The sequence below is a fragment of the Pygocentrus nattereri genome, chromosome 5, assembly GCF_015220715.1.
Source record: "Pygocentrus nattereri isolate fPygNat1 chromosome 5, fPygNat1.pri, whole genome shotgun sequence".
NCBI classification, from domain to species: Eukaryota; Metazoa; Chordata; class Actinopteri; order Characiformes; family Serrasalmidae; genus Pygocentrus; species Pygocentrus nattereri.
Window position 1 is genome coordinate 41,092,443 of NC_051215.1, and position 25,416 is coordinate 41,117,858.

The following is a 25,416-nucleotide window of genomic DNA, read 5'->3' on the forward strand; positions in this document are numbered from 1 at the left end:
GGAAGACTGAATTCCCATTCACTGTGTATTGCAAATTCAATGAAAGACCTCCTCTTCTTCTGTCAGTTTATAAGAAAGCTTTTCATTTTGAGGTGATCAGATTACCCACATTAGTTGAGCTGCCCTAAAGATGGAAGTAAATTGGTCAACTGATTTAGGAAATGGACTAATGATCATTGTTATACCCATGGAAAGACCCATGGAAATGTTTCCCATCAATGTGTAATTTCAGCTACCAAGAGCTGCTAAAATCACAGAGTAGTATTTTAACATGAGCGTACGGATAGATATCATATACACAAATCTAATGTACAATAAGCACTAAACTAGACACACCAGTTGTTATCACTAACAATAATAATTGCCAAAATGCTTTTGGTATTGATGCTGTTCTCTTTAGAATGGGTTCATATCTCCAGGAAATGCTATCTTGCAGTCACATTAAAAAAGAAACGCATTGTGGTCATGCATGTCATGGATCTGTCTTTACGTTTGCTCGTCCGTATTGATTTACATTGACCATATGTCTCAAAATACCTTCTTGTATCTGCTGTAGAGTAATCTGAGCTTTGTTAATATGGACCTTTTAGGCTTGCTTATGTGCCCTTTTATGTAAAGCTATGCAAACAGGGCCTTCCTGTGGGCCAATATGGAGCAATATTATCTACAGTGTGTGTGATAATCAATTAATTAAATGCTTAAAAATAACCAATTTATTGAGAAAATAATCATATTGATTGTTTTAGCATGTTATTCTTTGTCTCTTTCAGCTGCTACTCTCTGTCGTAATCAAAAGTATATTCGTTATAGGTCCTGTGTTCAACACCACAGGTCTAATGAGGTGGTATTAAGATAATACTTCATAGTACTCCCTCTACATGGGGCAAAATGTTACTAAATCACATTAAAAATAAATTTCATTCTCTCACTGAAATTACACACAAGCATGATTCACATATTATAAGCAGTATTGCATACATATGAATGCATTACATTACATTTACAGCATTTGGCTGACGCTCTTATCCAGAGTGACTTACAATTTGATCATTTTACATAGGTAGGTGTTAGGAGTCTTACCCAAGGACTCTTATTGGTATAGTGTAGGGTGTTTACCCAGGTGAGGACTGAACCCCAGTCTATAGTGTAGAAGGCAGAGGTGTTAACCACTACACTATCCCAACCATGCCGTTAATTTATGACTTTAGATTATGTTTTCTGGTTGCTTAACTGTTTGTTGTATGTGGTTAATCCAATTTTATTCTTCAGATTTCACTATTTACAAAATATCTACCTGAGTCTATTAAAATATCCACATTCACAGCTGCTTGGACAAAAAACGTTGTCCTGGTGGCTGCTGCAAAACAGTTGTACAAACTTAACATAGCCCTGAGCCATTTTAGCTTCGTATAGGTTTCACTGGGGTTCAGCCGTGCAGACACTGATTGGTGTGACTGTCGTGACGGACTGGTGGTCGGGCCCGGAGGCAGGTTAATGCATCATGGCCGCCCTTCTCTACGTAAAGCGAGGGAACTGTGTTTTCACCCACCCGTATTCTGGAAGAACCCCGCCCTCCTGTGCCACAATTGGTTCAGTAGTTCACACTCAGATGCAGCCCGCTTAATGGGCCAATCCTAGCACAGACGGAGAACAACACTGTCCAATCCCAGCGCAGGAGGCGTCAATCAGAGAGACTAAGGCTGAGAGCTCGTCAGACCTGAGATCAAGAGCACCTAAGACACAGTGCTGAAGTTTAGAGCTGCTGCGTTTACTTCTCACGTCTCAAGAAGTACATCTTAATACTGCACTTGTTTCTGCGTCTATAGTCCTGCTTAATCCAGATGAAGACAGCAATATGATACTGATATTCAGATAAAAAAAAAACAACATGAGCCTCGAGAGAGATCAATACTTGTCTAGGAAACATGAGCAGGGCAGAGTCCTGTACACGGACAACAACAGTTTCAACAACAGCTAATTTCCACTCACTGGTTTGTTAAAACATTTCCTGTTTGACCTTTAGTGAAATTATCACGGGATAAACATCCAAGCCGTATAATGATGCCAAAATTGATTCGGCTGTATTGTTGAGGTAACTGCTGACTGTCCATTTTCCATTGACACAACGTCAATGTTTTTACTAGCCACTCGGTTGCTAACAAACATAAACACAACAGATGATTTTGTATTACAAAAATGCACTGAAAAAGTAAGCAAGTGAATTCACTTGATTCAAAATGTGACATCCTTACATCCTATAATTTCCACACGACTATGTTTATATATAACAAATATGACTTTGATTACGTCTGGAAATAATTATATCGTGGCGTCAGACCACGCACAATATTTAATATGTGTGGAAGAGAGGATGTGCGCATTTGGATCCATTAAATTCAGTGCATCACTTTTTCCAATGAATCCAAAGTGCATCTTCTACGGAAAGTAATTCCTCTTATCAGGCTACCTTAGAGGCTCCTACCAGTCTAAACAGCGTGGGTCTCGGTGATGCACTGTACTTCGAGTAATTTGTTTAGGCTAAGCCACTCGTCAAACCCTAATTCCAGCTTTCCCTTCATTAGCCTGACGGACTTTCTACAGGGAGCTTCGTCCTCGGTGATGCTGTCTGTGGCTGTCTGGAAAATCCAGCTGAGGATGTGAGTGTGGTTTGAACCTCCTCCTCCTCCTCCCCCTGCATCGCGCCACACATGCTACGCAGCTAATGTTAGCGCCGCACTGACCAACTCGCCAATGGGATACTCAGCCTACGGACTTTTTTGGCTCCTGCGCAGAACCTTAACCGTTTGAATTTCTTTCGGCTGCTTTTCGGTTTTAATCGAAACCGCAAAACAGCTCCACAGTTCATCAAGTTGGTTTAGTCTGTTGATTGTGAAATCCCACTTATGACTGATAAGTATGGGCACGGCGCGCGGCACGCTGTGGGGAGACGTCGTTGTGGTCCTCTTGCTCCTCTGTGAAGGTAAGGCTGAGGTCTGCTTTTGGGGTCATCCGTAGACTCTGTAGTTGAAATTCGACGTGCAATGTTTCGTTAAAAGCAGTTCAGTGGTGTGTTATCGACTCTTCCGTGCTCACCGCAGTGATGGCGCGTGTACACTTGTCCCTTTTAAAGTTAAAACAAGTTCTGCTTAATGCATCTTCCAGTCTCGTGCTTGCCCTTCTGCTTTGTCTTACAAACAACAAGACTGTAGTCACATTTTTCGATGATAATTCCTCTAATAAATCATCTTAAGAGCTATTTTAGGCAGCTGAGTGACTTGTTTCAGCAAATCAGCCTTTTTTCCTCCAAATTCGCAAAATCTCACTTCTGTAAATTCTGTGTATTTTGTTACACTACCCAAGTGATAAATAGAGTTGTGGTTAAGAAAAAGGCTACAGTCTATTTCTGCTACAAGCCATTTATTTCTATAGTTGTGCGCTGTAGAGACTAAATTTAAATGCATCCTGGACCATCTCTTGCCTGTATTCCACCATTCTGGATGTGAAGGGATTTGTTTCTTCCATTCTGTAAGTGAGAAGCTGCATTGAGTCTAGGGGACTTGTGACCTAGTATGCCGCTAGGTTCTGCAAGCAATATGCTCACTGTTATATATCATAATATTATAATCCCTTTTAAAACCCTCTGTCCAACTGTACTAACACTCCCCTCTCAAAATGACTATATTTATATTCCAACTCATAGCTCAGGAGTTTTTAAATGGCGGCGTGCGGATGGTTGCATTAAAAGAGAACGGTCACATTGGTGCAGTTTGAATGTAGGCAAAAGCAGTACATAGCAGAGGCTTTTTTTCTGCTATTTTGGTCGTTAAGAAAGCATGCGATTGTGTGTGCATGCATGTGAGTGCTGCATTTCAGCATTCCCTCATTATGGCATGTGATGGAGAGCAGAGGCTGAGCTGTGACTCTGATGATGAGTAAATGATAAATTAAGCCTGTAGTGTCAAAAGAGTTTTACTAGGAAGCTGACAGGCGCAACATTCTAGCTCAGTGGAAACAAGAGCAACAAATGCAAGGCATTTTTCATGATGTACTCTGTTTCAATCTATGTGCAAATGGCAATGTACATTGTTTGGGCATTATTCATAAAGATTTTTAATTTCTCAGTAAACAACTACAAGACATATTTCTTTGTGACGACTCTAAAATAATGACATTTTGCATGTGATTTCTCTATTTAATGTACAATAATTCTGAAATTTTATTCCACTTTAGTATGTGTTGTCTACAGCCTGAATCAGAGCCCTGAAATGTATATTCTGATCTCACACAGTTGTATGGAATATCATACTGTAGTTTATTGATATTACTAAATAATTCAATCTTGGATGTGCAGTCTGGTTAGCTCATAGTACAGTTTCATAATGCAAGTTCGGTAAAGGTTAGAAGGGCACAAGCACTCAGCAACCAAGTCATTGTTGTAAACATACATCTATGTGCTAAAAAAGGTGTGGCAGGCAGTTTTATTTTTTTTATTATTATTATTATTTTTGATATGCGATAAAAATGAATTTGATCATTTCTTCTCAGCATAACAGCTAGGTTTGTCTATTTTATGCATTCATAATGTGTTGGAAGTATAATGATTTCACAATGAAGTACTTTATTCACTTGTAAATGACTTTCTTTGTGAATCCAAGAGACAAACTGCTATGGATGAGAGGTAGGCTTTATGTGCAAAGTCACTTTATTAAGTTTAATGGAGAAAACACGGTAGTCTGCAACAGGGAGCAGAGAGTAAATAGAGGCATAGTGGCCATTCCATAGCAAAGAGGCAGTTAGGACAAATCAGATAACTCTTGAAATATGAAACTAAGAAAATAAAGGAATGAGAAAAACAAGACTAAGACATTCAAAACAATAAATTGGGAGACCATCTGAGTGAGGAATTTTAGGTGCAGTACTACTTGGAATTGCAGACTGTAAGGCTTCATGAGGAAACTATGAAAACAACAGAGTACACACACACAATCACACATGCACACATATGGCATAACTAGACATAGTAAGTAAGAACAATATTCAGCAGAAGGAGGCTAGGTGGCAGTGGAAAGCCAGTACAGGGGGGAGCCAAGGTGATGGTTGGGGTGAGGACTGGGACACGAGCATGGGCTGAGGCAAAGAATTGGTGAGTAGTGTAAGATGAGACAGGTTATTTTTAAGCCATTAATTTACTCTGTTTTGTGGGTAAAAATGATCATACTGTAGATAATATTGCCCCATACTGGGTCAGTTATGAGCATGAACTGAGACAAGAACTGAGTGCAGGCAGAAACCAGAAAAGAACTAGGGACTAAGATTTGATCAGGAACCCAGACTGGATTACAGAATGGATTGGAATGGATTGGAAGCAGGGACTGGGTCATGGCAAAATTAACGAAAGGGAAAGTGACTTGCAGTGGAGCTGAGTCAGTGATTGGTCAAGGAGCTGGGTTAGGGACATGGAGCAGGGCTGTGACAGGGATGTAACAGGAGACAGTCGCTGAATCACAGAGACAAACAGGAGACACAGGAGCTGAATCATCTACAGAAGAAGAAGAGAAGTGAGTTTGGATCTGGAACTGGATTAAGTATAGGCACTAGATCTGAACCCAGAACAAAGACCAGAGCTGAATCACTAGGGCTCAAGGCTTGGATAGGTGGCCCATTTGTAGGCTACTATGTTGGGTACTGGGGCTGTCTCAAGGATTCCTGTGTAAGAGGTGCAGATATCTGTGCTGAGAGGAGCCAAAACCAGGAAAAGTTTTGATAAGGTAACCCAGTACTTTTTCCATATTACAAAATACTTGTGTTTGGAACATGATTCTAAAGCCCCAGGGCAAATGTTATGGCGGTCCAATAGGTGGGAACCACCTGCACTGAGGCTGCAGGAGCATGGCCTGGAGCATCAACAGAGGCCTTGATGTTGTCGACTTGGTACAATACAGTCACCGGTAGAGCAGACAGAGTAGTGGGTTTGGTAGTGACAGCAGTCGTAAAACCTCTGCAAAATCTTGCCCTGTTGGAGAGGCAAAGTAGAACTAAGGTAGGGCCATGAATCAAAAGTCTGGGTACTTCACCATCAAAAATAGTGAAGATGCTCACTAATAATTCTGTGTGATTCAAAATACTACAATTACCACATTAGTCATCTCTGGAAGGCGACATACTATCAAATGAATGACCAAAAGCATGTTGCCTAATTTCTGGAAGGTGGAGAACTTACAGTCAACATGGACAGATACTTGGAAGAGGGTCTTAGATTTGGAGCCTCTTATCCAAGTCCGTTATATACTGTTCCGGCCTCTCAGCATGTCGCCCAACATGACTCAACTAAATCCTTGTTAGGCAAAGTCCTCTGTTATAATGGGTAGCTGGTAGGATATCAGTGCTGAATCATGTAATTTGGGCATTTCTAGAGCTCTTAGTCACAGCAGGGTGGAATCATAGGCAGTCAAGTTCAAATAAGCGTGTCCGTATCTCAAAACCATACATAGTCACTTAGGACAAAACCAAATATTACTTGAGCTTCAGAATGAGGAAGGCAATGAACTAAGAGATGACTGAAAATGGTGAACTAGAAGATGAATTTGAGAAAAACATAAAACTTGGGAATAACACAGACTAGAATATGAGACTTTGCAGGACAACAATAACAAAACAAGGTACACTGCAAAAAATGGTATCTTGGCAAATGGAATGATCTAAGGCTAGTTATAGATATGTCTAATATTGCTTAATATTGATTCTTATAAAATTATCTCACCATATGGGCAGATAATTTGGCTTGTTTCATGCAAATGATCTGCCAATATGGTGAACTAATTTCAATTACTCACTTAAACATTAAAAACATGGTTAGAAATAAGTGCTTATAATAATAATTCTAATAATAATAAATGTATTCATATATAAAATAAGATTAGAACAATCTTAACATGAGGAATTGGATATAATTGGATAAGCTAGATTTGAGATTTTACTTGCTAAATGACCATTTTTTGCAGTATAAATAAATGTACACACACACACACACGTGCACACACACACACACACACACAAAACATTACTACATGCAGGTGAGAAGGATAATATGCAGTAAGAGTCAGGCCAGAAACAGGTCAGTGCATACAGTGCATCCGGAAAGTATTCACAGCGCTTCACTTTTTCCACATTTTGTTTTGTTACAGCCTTATTCCAAATTTAATTATATTAATCTTTTTCCTCAAAATTCTACACAAAATACCCCATTGTGACCATGTGAAAAAAGTTTTCTCGAGAGTTTTGAAAATGTATTAAAATTAAAAAACAAAGAAATCATATTTACATAAGTATTCACAGCCTTTGCCATGAAGCTCAAAATTGAGCTCAGGTGCATCCTGTTTCCACTGATCATCCTTGAGATGTTTCTACAGCTTAAATGGAGTCCACCTGTGGTTGATTGGACATGATTTGGAAAGGCACACACCTGTCTATATAAGGTCCCACAGTTGACTGCATGTCAGAGCGCAAACACCAAGCATGAAGTCAAAGGAATTGTCTGTAGACCTCCGAGACAAAATTGTCTCGAGGCACAAATCTGGGGAAGGATACAGAAAAATTACTGCTGCGTTGAAGGTCCCAATGAGCACAGTGGCCTCCATCATTCGTAAATGGAAGAAGTTCGGAACCACCAGGACTCTTCCTAGAGCTGGCCGGCCGTCTAAATTGAGCGATCGGGGGAGAAGGGCCTTGGTCAGGGAGGTGACCAAGAACCCAATGATCACTCTGTCAGAGCTCCAGCGTTCCTCCGTGGAGAGAGGAGAACCTTGCAGAAGGACAACCATCTCTGCAGCAATCCACCAATCAGGCCTGTATGGCAGAGTGGCCAGGCGAAAGCCACTCCTTAGTAAAAGGCACAAGGCAGCCCGTCTGGAATTTGCAAAAAGGCACCTGAAGGACTCTCAGACCATGAGAAACAAAATTCTCTGGTCTGATGAGACAAAGATTGAACTCTTTGGTGTGAATGCCAGGCGTCATGTTTGGAGGAAACCAGGCACTGCTCATCACGAGGCCAATACCATCCCTACAGTCAAGCATGGTGGTGGCAGCATCATGCTATGGGGATGTTTCTCAGCAGCAGGAACTGGCAGACTAGTCAGGATAGAGGGAAAGATGAATGCCGCAATGTACAGAGACATCCTGGATAAAAACCTGCTCCAGAGCGCTCTTGACCTCAGACTGGGGCGACGGTTCATTTTTCAGCAGGACAACGATCCGAAGCACACAGCCAAGATCTCAAAGCAGTGGCTTCAGGACCACTCTGTGAATGTCCTGGAGTGGCCCAGCCAGAGCCCAGACTTGAATCCGATTGAACATCTCTGGAGAGATCTGAAAATGGCTGTGCACAGACGTCTCCCATCCAACCTGATGGAGCTTCAGAGGTACTGCAAAGAAGAATGGGCAAAACTGCCTAAAGATAGGTGTGCCAAGCTTGTGGCATCATATTCAAAAAGACTTGAGGCTGTAGTTGCTGCCAAAGGTGGTTCTACAAAGTATTAAGCAAAGGCTGTGAATACTTATGTAAATATGATTTCTTTGTTTTTTAATTTTAATAAATTTTCAAAACTCTCGAGAAAACGTTTTTCACATGGTCACAATGGGGTATTTTGTGTAGAATTTAGAGGAAAAAGATTAATTTAATTCAATTTGGAATAAGGCTGTAACAAAACAAAATGTGGAAAAAGTGAAGCGCTGTGAATACTTTCCGGATGCACTGTAGTATAAGATGGAGACAGGGTGAGGATTTCATGACATAAACACTGTTTTTCACTGCTTCATGCCTAATTTTTTTAACGTTCTTTAAAATTTCTGATAATTGTTTAAAATATATATTCACACATTCAATCATCACATTTATTTGAGTAAGTTGTATTATTCGAGTTTCTTCATTGTACCTTTCTACCTTAATGTTTTAGTAGTACACAGTATTGCCTTTGTTTTCACATTGATTTACACAATGAAGGCTGTCTTTCCATCCCTATTAAGTTCTAAGTTTCAGACTGTACAAAATATAGTGAGCACATCATGTAACATAATTTCAGATGTCTTTAATGTGAGCATTTGTGTGTGCATGTGTTGTGAGCACTTTTTGTGATGCTTCTCTTGTGAAAAGATGAAAAGATCTCCTGATGGTGATGGTCTTGAAGTGCCTTGCTTCCTGGCAGTGAGGAAAACAAAGGCTGTCTCTGAGCGGCAGTCAGAGGGCAGGTGTGCAGCAGGTGTGCAGAGCTCTGGGCAAACATGGTGTGTTTGTCTTCTGAAGGGAAAATACTGCCAGTAAAATAATAGAGCACACAGCTCTGATAACAGATGAGGCTTAAAATCCCTCATTAAAGACACAGGATGGTTGGCAGCTCCTGCTGCAAAATGGATCTCATCCATTTTATGACAAGTCATCCCATGAAAACGGATGGTGACAAAAGCTATGTGTTTTGACCATAGTGGGAGCGGAAGTAATCCACCATCACTGTCTGGTGTTTCGGCTCTTGACAGCACTTTGACATTTGCACTGTAGCTCGGTTACTAGAAATATTGTGGAGTTGTTTATCCTTTGCTTACTCATCCTTCTTTTAAAGAGCACTTTTAAGTTGATGTGATGTGTTTGCATCATCTTTGGTCTTACTCTCCATTACTTGTGAGGCTGGAGTTAATGTTATTGAGTCTATTTCCTTTTTTCATTTGTCTTCAGATATACGTTCTCTGAAGGGTGATGGGGGAGTCACTATTAGTATCACCAATATAATAATGTGCAATTTTTTTCAGCATTGTCAGTATTTTTAGAAGACTGAACAACTCTGTGTGTCATGAAAAATAAAAACAAATTTAGGCCAATTATAGAGAGCCTATAAACAACAACCAGTGGATAGCAGTTGTTAGATTTTTACTTCCATTCCCTTTTATATAGTCTATTATGCAATCTATGAATTTTAAAGTACTTTTTATAGCCTTATTAAATTGTGGCTAATTTTTTTCTGGTGCATTCGTCTGCGCCCAACTTGTTCGCAAACAAGGAAAATGTTTTCAAGTTTATTGATGTTATATTTTGGCCATTCTACCCACCCTTAGGGATTATAACAAGCGAGATAAGACAGGATGCATGTGTAAACGAAATGCATTTGGGGAGATCCAAATATAATCAAAGTCCGAAGCAGGGGTCAAAACACTTTGCAGGCTAAAGCATTGTCTCACACAAACTAAAGCAGGCCGAAGTCAAAACCTGATTAAAATAGAAACACAACAAGGAAACAAGGGCACTTTTAAAAGATAACAGGGCTTAGAATTACTGGTAGAGATGTTCATGTAAGGCCTCAAAAAGGACAAACATAAAACCAGGTGGCTAATAACAAGCTAACAGGGGTATAATGAGGGGGTGGAGCCAGGACAGAGGGATCCTTTGACAGTCACCACCTGCTACAAACCTAAAAGCCAAACCTTAACCTATCAGACCTATGAGATACTGTTTACATGAACATACAATTGACACTGAGGTGTTATTTTGCCTACTGCCATATCTGAATGTCTGAATTTTGTCTGATTTCTATTTTGGCCAAAATTCAACATCCCTTACAATACCTTCAGATGCCTTTTCTAGATTTGATACCACCCAACATAGATTCATGAGATGCATTTGTATGAACAACTATGAAGTTGTAATTCGGGGGCACAAACTAACAAAGAGTAAATTGTTATGTGGATTTTTTATGTAGTTAAACATGTTCAAGTAGAACATGCTTGGAGTCATGTTCTCCTTGTTCCCATAGCAACATTGTCTACAAATTTTAGCAGCAGTCAGACAGATATCTGCCAAGATTCAACTTGAAGTTTTTGTACCGTAAAATTGTGTGCTGTAAATATTTCATCAAAAGTGTTTTTTGAATTATTGAGCTGTTTGTATAAGTCACAGATTTTGTTCCTGTGTCATTTTAATCCCCTTCTTTGTGGTTGTACTATAACACTGTTTTGAAGCATATAACTCACAGTGAGAGCTAGCCAGGCTAATGTTTAGCCTCCACACAGCAGGGTTAGTTGTAATGCAGTGATATAACTAAGCCTACTAAAATTGAGAGAAATCCATACCCTCTCATATAAATTAAACAAGTTCTTATGCACAGATTCATCAATACCTGCTATAACACACACACACATTTTGAATTTGATGCCTGCAACACATTCCAGAGAAGTTGGGACAAGGGCAACAAAAGACTGGGAAAGTTGAGGAATGCTCAAAAAACACCTGGAAACAGGTGAGTGTCATGATTGGGTATAAAGAGAGCATCCCTGAAAGGCTCAGTCATTCACAAGCAAGGATGGGGCAAGGTTCACCACTTTGTGAACAACATTGTTGAGAACAACGTTTCTCAATGTGCAATTGCAAGGAATTTAGGGGTTTCATCATCTACAGTCCATAATATCATCAAAAGATTCAGAGAATCTGGAGAAATCTCTGCAAGTAAGCGGCAAGGCAGAAAACCAACACTGAATGCCCGTGACCTTCGATCCCTCAGACGGCACTGCATTAAAAACCGACATCATTCTGTAATGGATATTACCACATGGGCTCAGGAGCACTTCAGAAAACCACTGTCAGTGAACACAGTTCGTCGCTCCATCTACAAGTGCAAGTTAAAACTCTGCCATGAAAAGCAAAAGCCATATATCAACAACACCCAGAAACGCCGTCGGCTTCTCTGGGCCCAAGCTCATCTGAGATGGACTGACGCACAGTGGAAAAGTGTCCTGTGGCCTGACGAGTCCACATTTCAAATTGTTTTTGGAAATCATGGACATCGTGTCCTCCGGGCCAAAGAGGAAAAGGACTGTCCGGATTGTTATCAGCACAAAGTTCAAAAGCCAGCATCTCTGATGGTATGGGGGTGTGTTAGTGTCCATAGCATGGGTAACTTGCACATCTGTGAAGGCACCATTAATGCTGAAAGGTACATACATTCTGCACGTGTTACAACAGAGTGGCTTCGTAGTAAAAGAGTGCGGGTACTAGACTGGCCTGCCTGCAGTCCAGACCTGTCTCCCATTGAAAATGTGTGGCACATTTTGAAGCGCAAAATACAACAACGGAGACCCCGGACTGTTGAGCTACTGAAGTTGTACATCAAGCAAGAATGGGAAAGAATTCCACCTACAAAGCTTCTGCAATTAGTGTCCTCTGTTCCCAAACGCTTATTGAGTGTTGTTAAAAGGAAAGGTGATGTAACACAGTGATAAACATGCCCCTGTCCCAACTTCTTTGGAACATGTAGCAGGCATCAAATTCAAAATGAGTGAATATTTGCAAAAAGCAATAAAGTTTATAGTGCATCATTGTTGCCACTTTGGGATGTCTGGGTTTCATTTTATTGTAGCAGCACCCAAGCCCGGATCATCCCATAGGTTTACCTACTAGCAGGGTAATTGATGTTGTCTTCACTTCACGCTGGTTGTTTGGTTTATGTTGACAAGTGTTCCTGTTAGTGTGCAAGTAATCTGGTTATGGTTTTGTTTTATTGGAATATGCAGAATGATGACTGTACTGCTGTCCGCAGTAACCTCATATCATGCCATTGCGGGACACAGCGAGTTTGGAAAATATATTGCTTGTTAATAGGCTTTTGTCTATTATGCGACCACCACAAGTCAATACAGTAAACTTATTTCTAAACAATAACAAAACAATGATGAATAATTTAGATATACTGATTTTAGTTTTTCTTCCACAAGCCCCGACTATGAAGCTTGGTGAGAACATAAAAAAGCTCTTTCATAACTAAATGAGTGAATGAATTAATGAACGTGTTTATAGTGTTGATGTGCCCAAATTTGTTTGCTGTATATTGGTGCTGCACAGCCCTCATGCAACCTGCTGTGATATTATTAAAAAATCCCTGACCACCCAAAAAGGTAGCCTGGTAAGGGCCCATCAAACATTTGTGCCCAGGGGCTGATAGCTTGATGATCTAGGCCTGACTTCACCCTGTTGCTGTGGTAGATGATTGTAAATAAACAGTCTCTGTTTTAGAATGAACTGCATGCTGTAATATAATGGTCGAGTCTTGACTGTAAGTGTTTTATGTAATCATTACATTTACAGTAAAGGTCAGCTAAGTTGCATGTGTGGCTAGCAGAACGTAATGTATGAGTGAAGAATGTGTCCTTTGAGTTCTCCAGTCACTGCATCTGTCCATTGTCCTCCATCATTGCAAAGAATGACATATGTATATTAATGCCCACATAAAGTCAAAATCCTTGTGGGTTTCGAGTGTGTGAAACATTGATTTGTGGATCCATGGCTCTGACCCTGTTACCTTATCTGTTGAACTGCACTGACTTCTGACCTTTTAAACTCTCACCCAAGTGGTAATCTCCTGTGATCAGACCACAGGAGATTGTTCAGGGGAGGGGAAGTAGTGGTAGCTGATCAGGCTGCGCACCCCCCATCCCATGCCTGCATTAGCACAATCATTTTCATCAGCAGCCACTGCTTTTGAGACAGAGCAGACCAATAAATCTCATTTGATACATGACGCTATTTGATTTAGGCACTTATTACATTATATGATTTAGTTTAGCTGGTGTCTTGAGTTGCTCTCAGAGAGCTTATAAATCTTACTGATTTTTTCTGCTATCGCCACCACTTTTAGTATGATTGTGCAAATGCAAAGATTTCGTGGAGAAGATATCACTCACATTTTGCTGGTCCAAAGTTTTTTCACAGTTGTTTGAAATCAAAGTGTTTAAGATTATCTCTGCAATCACCTAATATGTAATTATAAAATGAATACGTTTAATTAGCAAATGATCATGTTCAAAATTTTAACTTTTCAATAAAATTGGAAATACAGTATATGATATAAATATAGAATGATAACCCAAACAAGTGGATTTCTGTTGCCTCCTATGTAAATATGATATTAAAGGGCCCATGTCCTACGTTTGTCTTGGTCCACTTTCAACATTTATGTTATCAAAAATAATGATCATAGGTCATTTTTACATGACCATTTTCCTAAATGAGCTCTGTTCTCATTCATTGTCATGTATTGTGCCCCATTCAGAAAGCACTCAGAACTGAAACACTCCCTAGAACTTCAGTATGACTCGGCAGAGCTAAACTGCTGTAGGCTGAATAGGCGGATATATGTAAATGAGTTGATTCCATATGCAGTGAATGGTATATTTTGAAATTTGTGTAAAGACTGTGTTTACATATTACTTCAAAATCTGAAGGAAATTTGTTTTTCCACTATATGGTCCATTTAAGGCAAAGTGAGACTGTTTTAACACTAACCCTAACCCTACAAATCACGTTTTGTTGATTTTCTCCATACAAATAAGGTAACACATCCTCTACAGGGAATTTTAGTGTACCATTTCTATTTATTTGCTGAGTTGGACATCTTTGAAAATGATAAAACATAAAATGTGCATCTTTCGCACAGGCCACATACTTTGTGTTTTTTTTTTTTTGGTCAATGTGCTAACCTAGGCAAATAAACAATGACTGTGCATTAAGCTGTGCAGAAGCTTGTTTCTGTAGATGATGTGTGATTTTTTTTCACTTTGACAATCAATCATTTTTTAAATTTTATTTCTTTATTGCAGTGTTAAGAATTATCAGACATCCACAAATCCACTGTACAGTAGCAAATGAATATCCTTTTACAAAAAGGCATGAAACAAGTTGTGCATATGTAAATCTCTCAGATCTTCCTTTTTAGTGGCATTTTGTATTTAGCCCTCATATTTCTCTTACCTCTAGAATGGATAGGTGATTATAAACCAGTTTTTCAGACACAGCTCATCTTGTGCTAAAATGCAGTTCCACTGTAGATCTTACCACGTTGTTCAGTTTGATCGAAACCGTAATCAGTCACATGTAATATGATATTGAGCTTTTGTTGTGTGATTAATCAATAAGCATTGAGTAATTTAGTAAGCCAGACTTCCACTGTGGTGGGGGCAGTCTTTAGCACTGACATGAAGGCTGGGAAACAAAAATGGATCCCCAAGATGATCGCAAAGACCTTAATTTGTGATGAATCTGTCATATAGCATTCTGACTGACTGAAGTGTGTGGAGCATGGAGGCTGCTCTACCTTTGCTAGCCCTGTCCCTGATCCTTCAGTTAGTTAAGGGTCACATTTCCATCCCATGCATCAGTGGAATCTAATTTGCTCCGGTGGAGGGACAAGGAGACATTGATTGAAATTATGTCCCAAGGGCATTTGGAGCTCTTGTTCTCTACATGAGTCTTTACACATTATTTTCCGGTGGTCAGTGAGGCATGGTGTGTTTGACTGATCATTTACAACAACGCATAACCAATTTGAGGGCTTGGCTGGGGCTTAACTGATGTCCCTTTTCAACTGTTTAAAGATGACTAAGTACTCTGACATGATTAAGCACTTAGAACTGTCCAGTTTATTATAATCACTTATGAACATGTGAATTCTAACCTCAAACTTATATGGAGAGGCTTATTTCCGTGATGAGTGGCTCAGTAGAAATGGTCCCAAATGACTAATATCAAAGTGAAATTTCCTTCTGCTAAAAAGTTATCATTTCAGTCGAATACACATGTTTGGAGGCCTTGGTCATTTAGGTGGTTTTCTAATTGAAAATGAGTTGACTTATTTAACACTTGCTCAACAGCAAACACACTTCTGCACACTTCTTTTTAATGCACAGTCACTGTTTAATAGTTGAATAAAACATATTGCAAAATAATAAAGAATAAAATGTGAACTTTACAAAAACTATGACACACTTTATTTTAGTTATATTTTTCTTTTCTTTTTCTTTTTCTTAAACTCTAATTATATGTATAAACTCTAATTAAAATTATATGTAGGTTGGTTCTCTGTAGAAGATATGTAAACTTATTTTCACAACTGGAGTAGATCAGACATTTGCATACCACTGTATATGTTTTTTTTTTTTAGTTTTCAGTAAAGCTATTAATGTCATGGTTAGAAGAAAACAGATGAACGCAGGTTTGGTTTCTGACTTCTCAGTTAACTCCAAACATTGCATGATGTCTTGAATTCTATCAACAGCACCTGATTTCATTTAATGAAGGACTAAAGAAGGTGATGATGGTAATTATAAATGCTGGACTTCCTCAAGGAGAGATTTGGAAATTGTTAAGCTAACACACTCACACACATCAAATCACAATCTATATTTGCATTTATTCTAATGTTAATGTTTTTCAGACAGAAAATGCCTTCTGTCCAGCCTTCTGTATCCTGCTGTACCCCCCACCCCCATCCCCCCCCCACTTTATTTTCTTGTGACTATTTTTCACTGTAGCCACTTCTTTTAAAATGCAAGGCTTAGCATTTAGGAAATAGCAGCTCTTGATGACTTAATTTCTCACAGTCACTGGTCCATGTAAATTCACCTACTGGTCGATTTCAACCATGCAGTGAGGACGTTAAGGCTCAGCAGGTGATCACTGTAAAATGCATGGGCTCCCCACAGGTTGATGCAGTAGAGGAAATTGCCACTGAGATACAGAAATGTCTTTGGTTTGGAAGTTAATAGGTTATAGCTTGGACAAAAGCTTCTAGTCTATCTGTGATTTGTTCTGTTTGCTCTTGTCCTGGCTGCCCTTTAATCTTTGTTTTAGTCTTAAATCAAATCTTTAACTGTATAATAGATTTACTGGTAATTGGTCTGATAATGATGACATTGAGTAGAACATGTTGTGTAAAAGTTTCTCATTTGTGAGTCCTAATGTCTTGTACAATCCCAAGAGAGATTGTAAACCAAATTCAAATGCACAGCCCAATCCCACAGGAGACTTTTAATTAGATTTCTTCATGACTGCTGTCTATTCCTGATGCTTTTTATTCTGTGCCTAAGTCAGTGGTGTAGAAGATTACATTTATGATGATACTGATGATCGATTATGTTGGTATTACAGTAATGTGCATGTCTGATGTATAATATATTCATATTTAGAAGGCCATGACTATATGATAAAAAGTCATTAATGTAATATTTTGCTTAGTCTGGGATCTAATGGATTTAAGTAACATTTCTTATGAAAAGAATAATATTGGCCCTGAGCATACAATAACTTGAGTTATCTTTCTCTCAACTACTTACTGTCCACATATCTAATTTGTTCATTTGCTATGAAGAGAAAAGAGAGGTTCCTCCATTTTTCAAAGATTAAGGGACTCATTCTTCCTTCAAGTGTGCTCAAGTGTGAATGATATTTAAACTAAATCTCAGGCATGGAAACTTTTATAATATATGAATTCTTTTGATAAAGTAGAATCCTGTTTGTTGTTTTTCTGTTTTTAATTGTCATTTTTGATAAGTCTAACTTTCTCACATAATCAGTGATAGTTGTTTAACTGAAGTCATTACTACTACAGTACTATTGCTACTACAATATACTATTTATATATACTATTTACTTACACAGTTAGCGACATTGATTCTTTGTTATGATTTAAATTTGCATAATAAATTATATTTTCATTTGATTTGCATTCTGTATTGACAGGATCACGTCTGCACTTCCAATCATTTCTATGCTTGTTTCAGTGGCAAGAAAAACACAAGCCAAAAACAGTGTACAACAAGAACATTTAATCAAATTCATATATAAAAATGTCTTCTACTTACAAACACAAGTGTGTTATGGATTAAAATTTCAGAATCCACACTTTTGACAAAACGTCAATTACATTTTTCAACAGAACTGTTTTAATGTAAGCGTGCATTTTTGATTTTAGTAAAGAAACACAGAGACTGTGTAGGTTGAAACAGACAAAGTAATATAGGAAAACAAAACAAACAACAGACCTGACAAATGATAATAACAGGATGGAGTTATAAACAAAACAGGGGTAACTGAGATAAGTTGGCAGAATGATACAGAGCATTGTGCTTGTGGAGGGATCTCGTGACAACAAGATGCTTAATTAACACCTTAATATCTGCCGTCACAGACATTATAGAAAACCTTCATTACCTTCATTATATCGTCATTCATTGTTACATGCATTAGTTCATGAAGTGCTTGTTGTCTAACAGTTAAACACTAGGCTTTCTTAGGCTTACTGTTTAAGATTATTCAGTAGATTCCCTGTATTACTTGGTAATTGCAGTGAAACCAAATATTGTATGTAAGGTATGTAAAGAGTGAAGAACTGAAGTGTGGATATAGGTCTGCATGTTAAAGACTTACAGAGAATCAGCAGTACTAAGGAATTGGTAAATTTAAGAAGAAGACTTGTGGAATGCCTAGAGAATAGTGAAGGGAACTGAAGCGTAATGATCAATAATAACAGTCTTTATTGAATTGTCGCTTAATTGGCAGCCTTTTAGCTAATTAAATCACTGCAGTGCCAGAGTAATGATTTTCTCTGTATTATATCATAGAGTCATCTTAATTTGTTTTGAAGGGTGGCGTATTTAGTTTGTTCAGTCCTATAACACCCTTAGTGCTTTGCATGATTTGGATTATATAAGATTTATAAATTACAGTTTTATTCCAACACAATGAAGAATACAAAACAGTAAAAACAAAATCAATCTAAAAATGTTAGTAAGATTTATTAAGTTTATGACTGACTATGACTTTTGATGTAATGTGATCTCTATATGGCTGAAAATGTTTAGTGACTGAAGGGCAGGATGGTTTTAGACAATACATGCCCATCTTGATTAGTATAGCTACTGACTGGCCAGCTGCCAGACTGGCTACTTGGCTTCCAGTTGGTCATTGTTTGGGGATGGTGGACGACCTTGGATGAAAGGACATCAGCCACGTTTTCCCACAGATCACTAGGCTTTGTTAAATGTCCCCTGCCGAACACAGTAGACAACAAGGCCACCTATGTTCGGCCGCCATTTCTCCATAGAGAATGAACATGGAGTTGTTGTTATCACGTTGTAGTGTTATCATGATTGCTACACAAACATGTGGTGATTTTGAGTAATTTCAGCCATGGCCATGTTGCTACAAAGAACAATAGGTGATTGCAATGAATGCATCTCTGTGCTTACACATAATATCACATGAATAGCGCTCTTTCAGTAGTAAGTGGATTATGCTGTAGTAGATTCCTCGGACTGCTCGCCTGCTTCCGCCCTCTGTTGAGTTCAAGGGAATGGCAAGAGAGAGCCCTTCTCTCTCTCCACCAGCTCATGACCTCATAGATGCTAAATCTCTGCGGTGGACTGTGTGTTGACCTAATCGAGTTCTTGTCTTTGTCTTGAGGGCGTTCCTCATCAGGCTGCTTTCTCAATGAGCATGCCTGTAGCTTCTGTGTCCTTCAGTCAGGCTTCACATCTGATGAGGTTTGTCCAGGTGTTTTCAGATGGCTGTTCTGATTATGCAGCTTGTATTAATATGCGCTGCACTTAATGGATTTGTTTCACATCAGTACATAAAATTGTGGCGCCATTAGAGACGTTAGCTTGTGCATTTTCAAGCAGTGTTTACCAGGAGCTGAGCTGGCTGAGGCTGGCAAACAGAATTATGAAGTAACATTAGAGTTATGCTTTCTGTGATTTAAAACAAGTGTTAAAGTTTTTTGGGGTGTATTTTTGTGTGCGTGTGGGTGTGAGTATGTTTGTGTACTGGCTTTAGAGTCAATTTGCCTCAGAACTGAAATCAATACACTAGATTACATCATAGTGTTTACAGTCATGATCCATGCTATTGCTATGAAAGGTCAAAGCCATAAGGATGCACAGTGGATGTAAACGCACTTTTGGCAATGTAAATGCACTTAAAGAATATTTAAGCATATAATAATATGGGCATTCCTAGAAGAGTTGTCTTTACTAAATGCAAAAGTATTTAAGTTGTCGCTGCTTTGTTTTAAATTGTACTCACATTTGATCATGCTAGTCTAGTCCATTTCCAGTCATCCATGTCCAGGATATGAAAACAAAATGGCATTATACAGTTACATTTCATTTAGACTGAATTTTTTTGAGGGCTCGTTGTGCCTCCTGTATACAGATTTGTCAACATATTACTCTCAAATAAATAAAAAGATGAGGGCCATTCTATCTAGAAACCATCTAGTGATTTTTAAACTGGCATGAGCTGGCCAAACTAGTAGGTGTAGTTTTGACTTTACAAAATATTTCGAATGTTTGCAAGCACAACTAACTAATTTCATAAGTCATTTGACATAGGAGTTTTGTCAACCTGATATCACAGTTGATAAAAAAAGCAGCTCCAATAAGAGAAGACATCTATTGGAATAAGCCTTTCAGTTGTCGTGATAAGCTTATGTTGGTATCATGTACCCTTATGAACAATACCCTTCTGTAAAGTGTTATTGTACATTGGATCACTTTTTATTCTGCTGTTTGCATGTTTTTCTGCATTGCTCTGCATTAGAGCTTCTGACAAATGACTAAGTATAAATCAAGTGATTACTATCTCATAAACGTGCCTTCATCCTCTTACACTCATCACCATCTACAGTCAACACCTCCAGAAATTATTTCAGACAAACCATAGTGCTATCACTGAGCCCTTTCTGTGTGCACCATGCTGTTTTCTGTGCTCTCAATTAATTACCTACATTCTTTTGGCTTTTGTCCTGGAATTAAATTAAATTTGGAATGATCTCCACCAGTTTTATAGCATATGGCTCTCTGTTGCCATGCAGAAAAGTTCAACTATTAAGTTTAATGTTATTGAAACTGATTTGTCATATTAAATAGATTATATATCATGTCATATTAAATAGATTATATATATTAAATTATATTATACTGAGTATAATATAATGGTTATATTGTTTTTAATTCATATAAGAACATGTCACACAGCATTTTTTCATTAAAGAAATCAGGAATGCTCAACAATTAAAAAACATCGGCTTCACCAAAGGAAAAGGCTCAGCAATGCGCTGAATGCACAGTTTGTTCTGGCTGTTTTCTCCTTGGCTGCATTTGCTCATTAACTTTAATGTGACTTTGACTTTTGAAGTATTAGCTTTTTACAAGCTTCAGGACACACACAGGACAGAGTCAGTGATGCTGAATTTGGTGAAGGACGTCTGGTGGGTCCTTACGTGAATGCCTTAAAAACTTCATCTGCTCTTAATGTACCTTGATGTACTTGTCCTTGAAGATGTCACACAGCTTCTCAGAGCTCACAATATATGTTAATTAAATTAACTCTCTCTGATGGTGAAGTTACATGTGAAGTTTCAAAGACGGTGATGTGAGTGCTTCTCCAAATTCAGTATCAGTAAGAATTAATGGTGCGATCCATGCTCTTTCACTCTTCTTTCATTTTTAGCCATATGAGCATATCCTTTAGCATTTGGTGGGCTTGTGTACATTTGATCTTATTGTCCGCTTTTCATTAAAAATGACAGAAAAGAAGACTAACTTAAAGGTGCACACGATTTGATGTTTGCTTGTTTGTTCAAAAACAACACCCAAAAAAGTCAAAACACAGTCAAGCAATTACTCTCAGTAAAAAAGACCAGCAACCTCACAGAGTAACTAAATTCCTTCTGCTGTTTGTTTGTGTCTTGGCAAGGCTTTTAATAAAAGAGGTTGGAATGGGCCTGAGTGTATCTCCATCCTTCAAGAAGGTGGGCCTCATTGTATCCATCAATCCGACCTCTTGTCATCCCAGCACAGTTAAATTAAATCAATGTCTGAAACCAGAGCCAAGGCCTAAACTGCACCAACAGAAATAGAAAATCTAGTTTCGATGTCTGCTAATGACATTAGTACGTTCCTAAGTGGCCGCCCACCGTCGTCGGACAGGAACACAAGAGGGATATAATTACAGCCTGAATGCTCACGTCTCCGTTTTCCGGTAAAGAGCACAGGGCTGTTATGGTGTTTCATAGATCACCCTCCCAGCACACTGCAGGTAATGATTCATTTCTACACAGTATTATGTTATGCTCAGTAATTAAACTTCCCAAGGTGAACACAAGGAGAAACGGAAACCACATCATATTGACCATGTGAGAAATTCATTAAAAGAGCAGTGTCAATGTCATATGAGAGACAGCTTCAGTTGTTGTTAACTTATAAATGAAAATCCGCTGCAGCGGAATGTCGAGGTGTTTTATTAATTCTATGAGCAACAAACATGAAGTCATGAATGGTCCTGTTTTATAGCAAGGCCAAGATACGAAAAGTAGGTACTGATTAGAGAAAAGTTGAACTGATCAAATGATAAGGCGGTTTTATTGTTAATACTTTTTCACAAAGTGAACTGATGTTTCCAACAGGCTATTTTATTCTGATGTTTCCTGATTAGATTAGATTAGAACTGGCAAAAGGCTGCAACAGCTCTAAATTTCTAATAATAATAGTACATATTATACCTCAATCTAAATGTAAAAACATGAGGCAGTGACGTTGTTTCCAGAAATTCGTCTGGGGTGCCTGGGTAGTTCCGTTTCAGTTTTTTTCTGTCTGGTCCAGTTGAGGAACAGCTTCTGCTGGGGCCTCAAGTGGCTCATCTAGTTGAAGAACTGCTGTGAAGGTGATCCCTGCTGCTGGGTTCCAGCTGTGCCACATGCCACGCGTGGCTGATCCTAAGATTGGAGCTGACTGTGTTCTTATTAAAAGGAAAGAGCATTTTTTTTAGTAGTACAGCCATATGAGCGCACCTTTTTGTGAAAAACATTTCATTCATTCTTTCTTTCTTTCTTTCTTTCTTTCTTTCTTTCTATAATGCAACATACAACACATAACACAGTTCATACATATTAGTGATGCACAATATAGCACAATCATATCTGTATCATAAGATATTTGATTAAAAAGTTCAATATTGACATCAGACAGATGATTTGACCGATATTTCAAACCAATATTTGGTTACGTATACATTGTAGTTCAGAAGAAGAGAACATTTTGGTTATGTTGGGCTACTGTGTCTGTATTTTATTAATTTTACTGCATTTGTAACCATATAGAAATAAGAGTTCTTCTGTGAGACTAATCCAGGTAATCCAGGTAATGCCAGTTCTGCATTTTATAAATGCATATGTATCTGCAATTGGAAAGTCGTTCTTGAAAAATATTGGCATCAGCCCATAATTCCCATATTGACATATCCGCTAATGAATATATATAGTAAGCCAATTCAAAAATGGGTTACAAACTCACACTGCCTTTATTTATTAATATACTTTAGCAGTCTTTAGCAACAACATTACACTTAGACTAAAATCTGTTACAGTGTGTCTATATTGAGAGTAAGAACACAGAGAGCTAAATTTTTATTGCGGGCAGTTAGCAAGTGCTAATAAAAGAGTGAGTTACCAACTACTGAAAAAAGAATGAGAATGAAAGTACACCAAAAAGGTTATTAGTATAAAAAAAAATCTAACTTTTGTCAATTTCTGACTTGTTTAATATGATAAGGGGCCTCTTGGGTATGAAAGACCAACAATGTCATCATTCTGACCTGTACAAATGCAAATGTATACAAATATGTTTACATCTCCATGTATTTGTCACAGGTTCTTCAGGACTCTACTTCCCCCAGAGCACATATTCAGAAACCATTTATGTTGGTCAGCCAGCTGGGGCACCAGTGCTACAGGTGCACTCCATGCGAGAGCGACCCTCAGAGGAGCCCTACTTCTGCCTGAGCTGGAGGAACATTCAGAAACCACCCCTTTATGCAGCATGGTTCCACCTAGATCCGCTCACTGGAGTTCTCTATATGAACAAAACTCTGGAGTGGACTGACTTTGACTCTTTATGTAAGTTAAAGTCTTGTGTTTAATTTCCTTTATTCAGCATTATGCAAATGGCATGGTAATTGGTATTTAGTGTTTTCTATTAATTATCTACACTGTCAAGCTATTCCTTTATGCTCCCATAGCTCAAGTAAAGCGTACCAGGGAGGCAGGTGAGAGATGATACCAATTCAGAAAGATCTTTTAAGACACTGTTTTGATGTCTCCTCTAGCCAGCAGCACATTAGGGTACACAAGGAAGCTGACCCTGAAAGTGGCGGCTGCCCCTGTGTCTCAGAAAGCAACCTGCATTCACCACTCTAGAGTGGATGTCAGTCTCACCTTCATCAATGCCACAGCGCCCTCCTGTGGCCAGAAGATGGAGAAACTGTGCTTTCCTGATGGAGATATAAGCTCCCACATCAAAGAGAACCGCTTGCCTGGAGCTCTAAGACAGCTTCGTCGCTTCACCCATGCTGACATCTGTCCCAACTACACCATCAGCTATAGAGTGGAAGCAGGTACAATTGAAAGCAAAAAGCCATTTTAGATACTCCTACACATTATTCTTGATTTGCGCTATTTCAGATAGCACTATTTCTCTTAGATAGACAACTTAAACCAGAAATGGTGACTATCCAACAAGAATGTCTCTGACCTTTCTTCCTGTTGAGTTATCTGACTAACTGCTTAGTGAAATATCCTCCTAAAGTTTTAGGTTCAAGTTAACAAACTTTGATGTAATTGACTATCAATGACTAGATAAACCACTTATTGTAAATTACCATAATCAGAATCTAAAAGCCAATTGTAACATCAACTTTATTCATCAGAAGTCCCTGTAATAACTAGTTTTTTTATGTGAGCCAAAATATGTGAAAATATACAGTTGTGTGCAGTTTTATGTGCCCCGTTCAAATGACATGTTTATTTGCTAAATTGAAAATATTTGGGGGAAAAATATAAACTGTAGTCTGTGAAAATATTATGGCACATTTTGTACTTTTAAATGTTTTGTTTTTTGTCTAATATGTTTTTTTCTAAACTCAGGAAATAGAAATATAGAAACTGTGCCACTAACATTAGCAGAAAAATACTATTTTTAAATTTATTCCATATAAAGAATGTGTTAACTGATTATCACTCAGAAAATCATCAAAACATGCTATTTGACTGGAGGCACAACCTTTTGAGGCATTCACTGCAGTCAAGCGATTTCTATAACTCTCAATGAGTCCCCAGGTGTTTTTGCCCACTCCTTGTGAGCAAACTGCTCCAGCTGTCTCAGGTTTGAAGGATGCCTTCTCCAGACTGCATGTTCCTTCCACAGATGTTTAACAGGATTTAGAAATGAGCAGATCAGAGGGACAGTGAAGGTGGAGCAGTTTGGAGATAAAGCCAGAGAGGCCAGGGTGAGATGGTTTGGACATGTGTTGAGGAGGAATAGTGGATATATTGGTCAAAGAATGTTGGAGATGGAGCTGCCGGGTAGAAGGAGAAGAGGTAGACCTCAGAGAAGGTTTATGGATGTAGTGAAGGTGAACATGGAGATGGTTGGTGTGAAAGTAGAGGAGGCAGTGGATAGGGCAAGATGGAGGCAGATGATCTGCTGTGGCGACCCCTAAAGGGAGCAGCCGAAAGAAGAAGAAGAAGGTCAGGGCTCATAGAAGGCCACTTC

The 25,416-nt window shown here is 38.6% G+C and overlaps 1 protein-coding gene across 2 annotated transcripts in view; it reads left to right on the top strand.

The window, feature by feature from the left end:
• Positions 1 to 2,409: 2,409 nt before the first annotated feature.
• ret (ret proto-oncogene receptor tyrosine kinase) overlaps positions 2,410 to 25,416 on the top strand; it is a 36,090-nt gene continuing 13,083 nt past the window's right edge. Inside the window, exons 1-3 of one of the 2 annotated variants that reach the window (XM_037538258.1) lie at positions 2,410 to 2,980; positions 23,517 to 23,762; positions 23,972 to 24,259. In XM_037538258.1, the coding sequence (XP_037394155.1) occupies positions 2,917 to 2,980; positions 23,517 to 23,762; positions 23,972 to 24,259 (598 nt within the window). In that variant the 5' untranslated portion in view covers positions 2,410 to 2,916. The remainder of the gene's footprint in view (positions 2,981 to 23,516; positions 23,763 to 23,971; positions 24,260 to 25,416) is intronic. The other variant, XM_017696511.2, reaches the window with a different exon arrangement.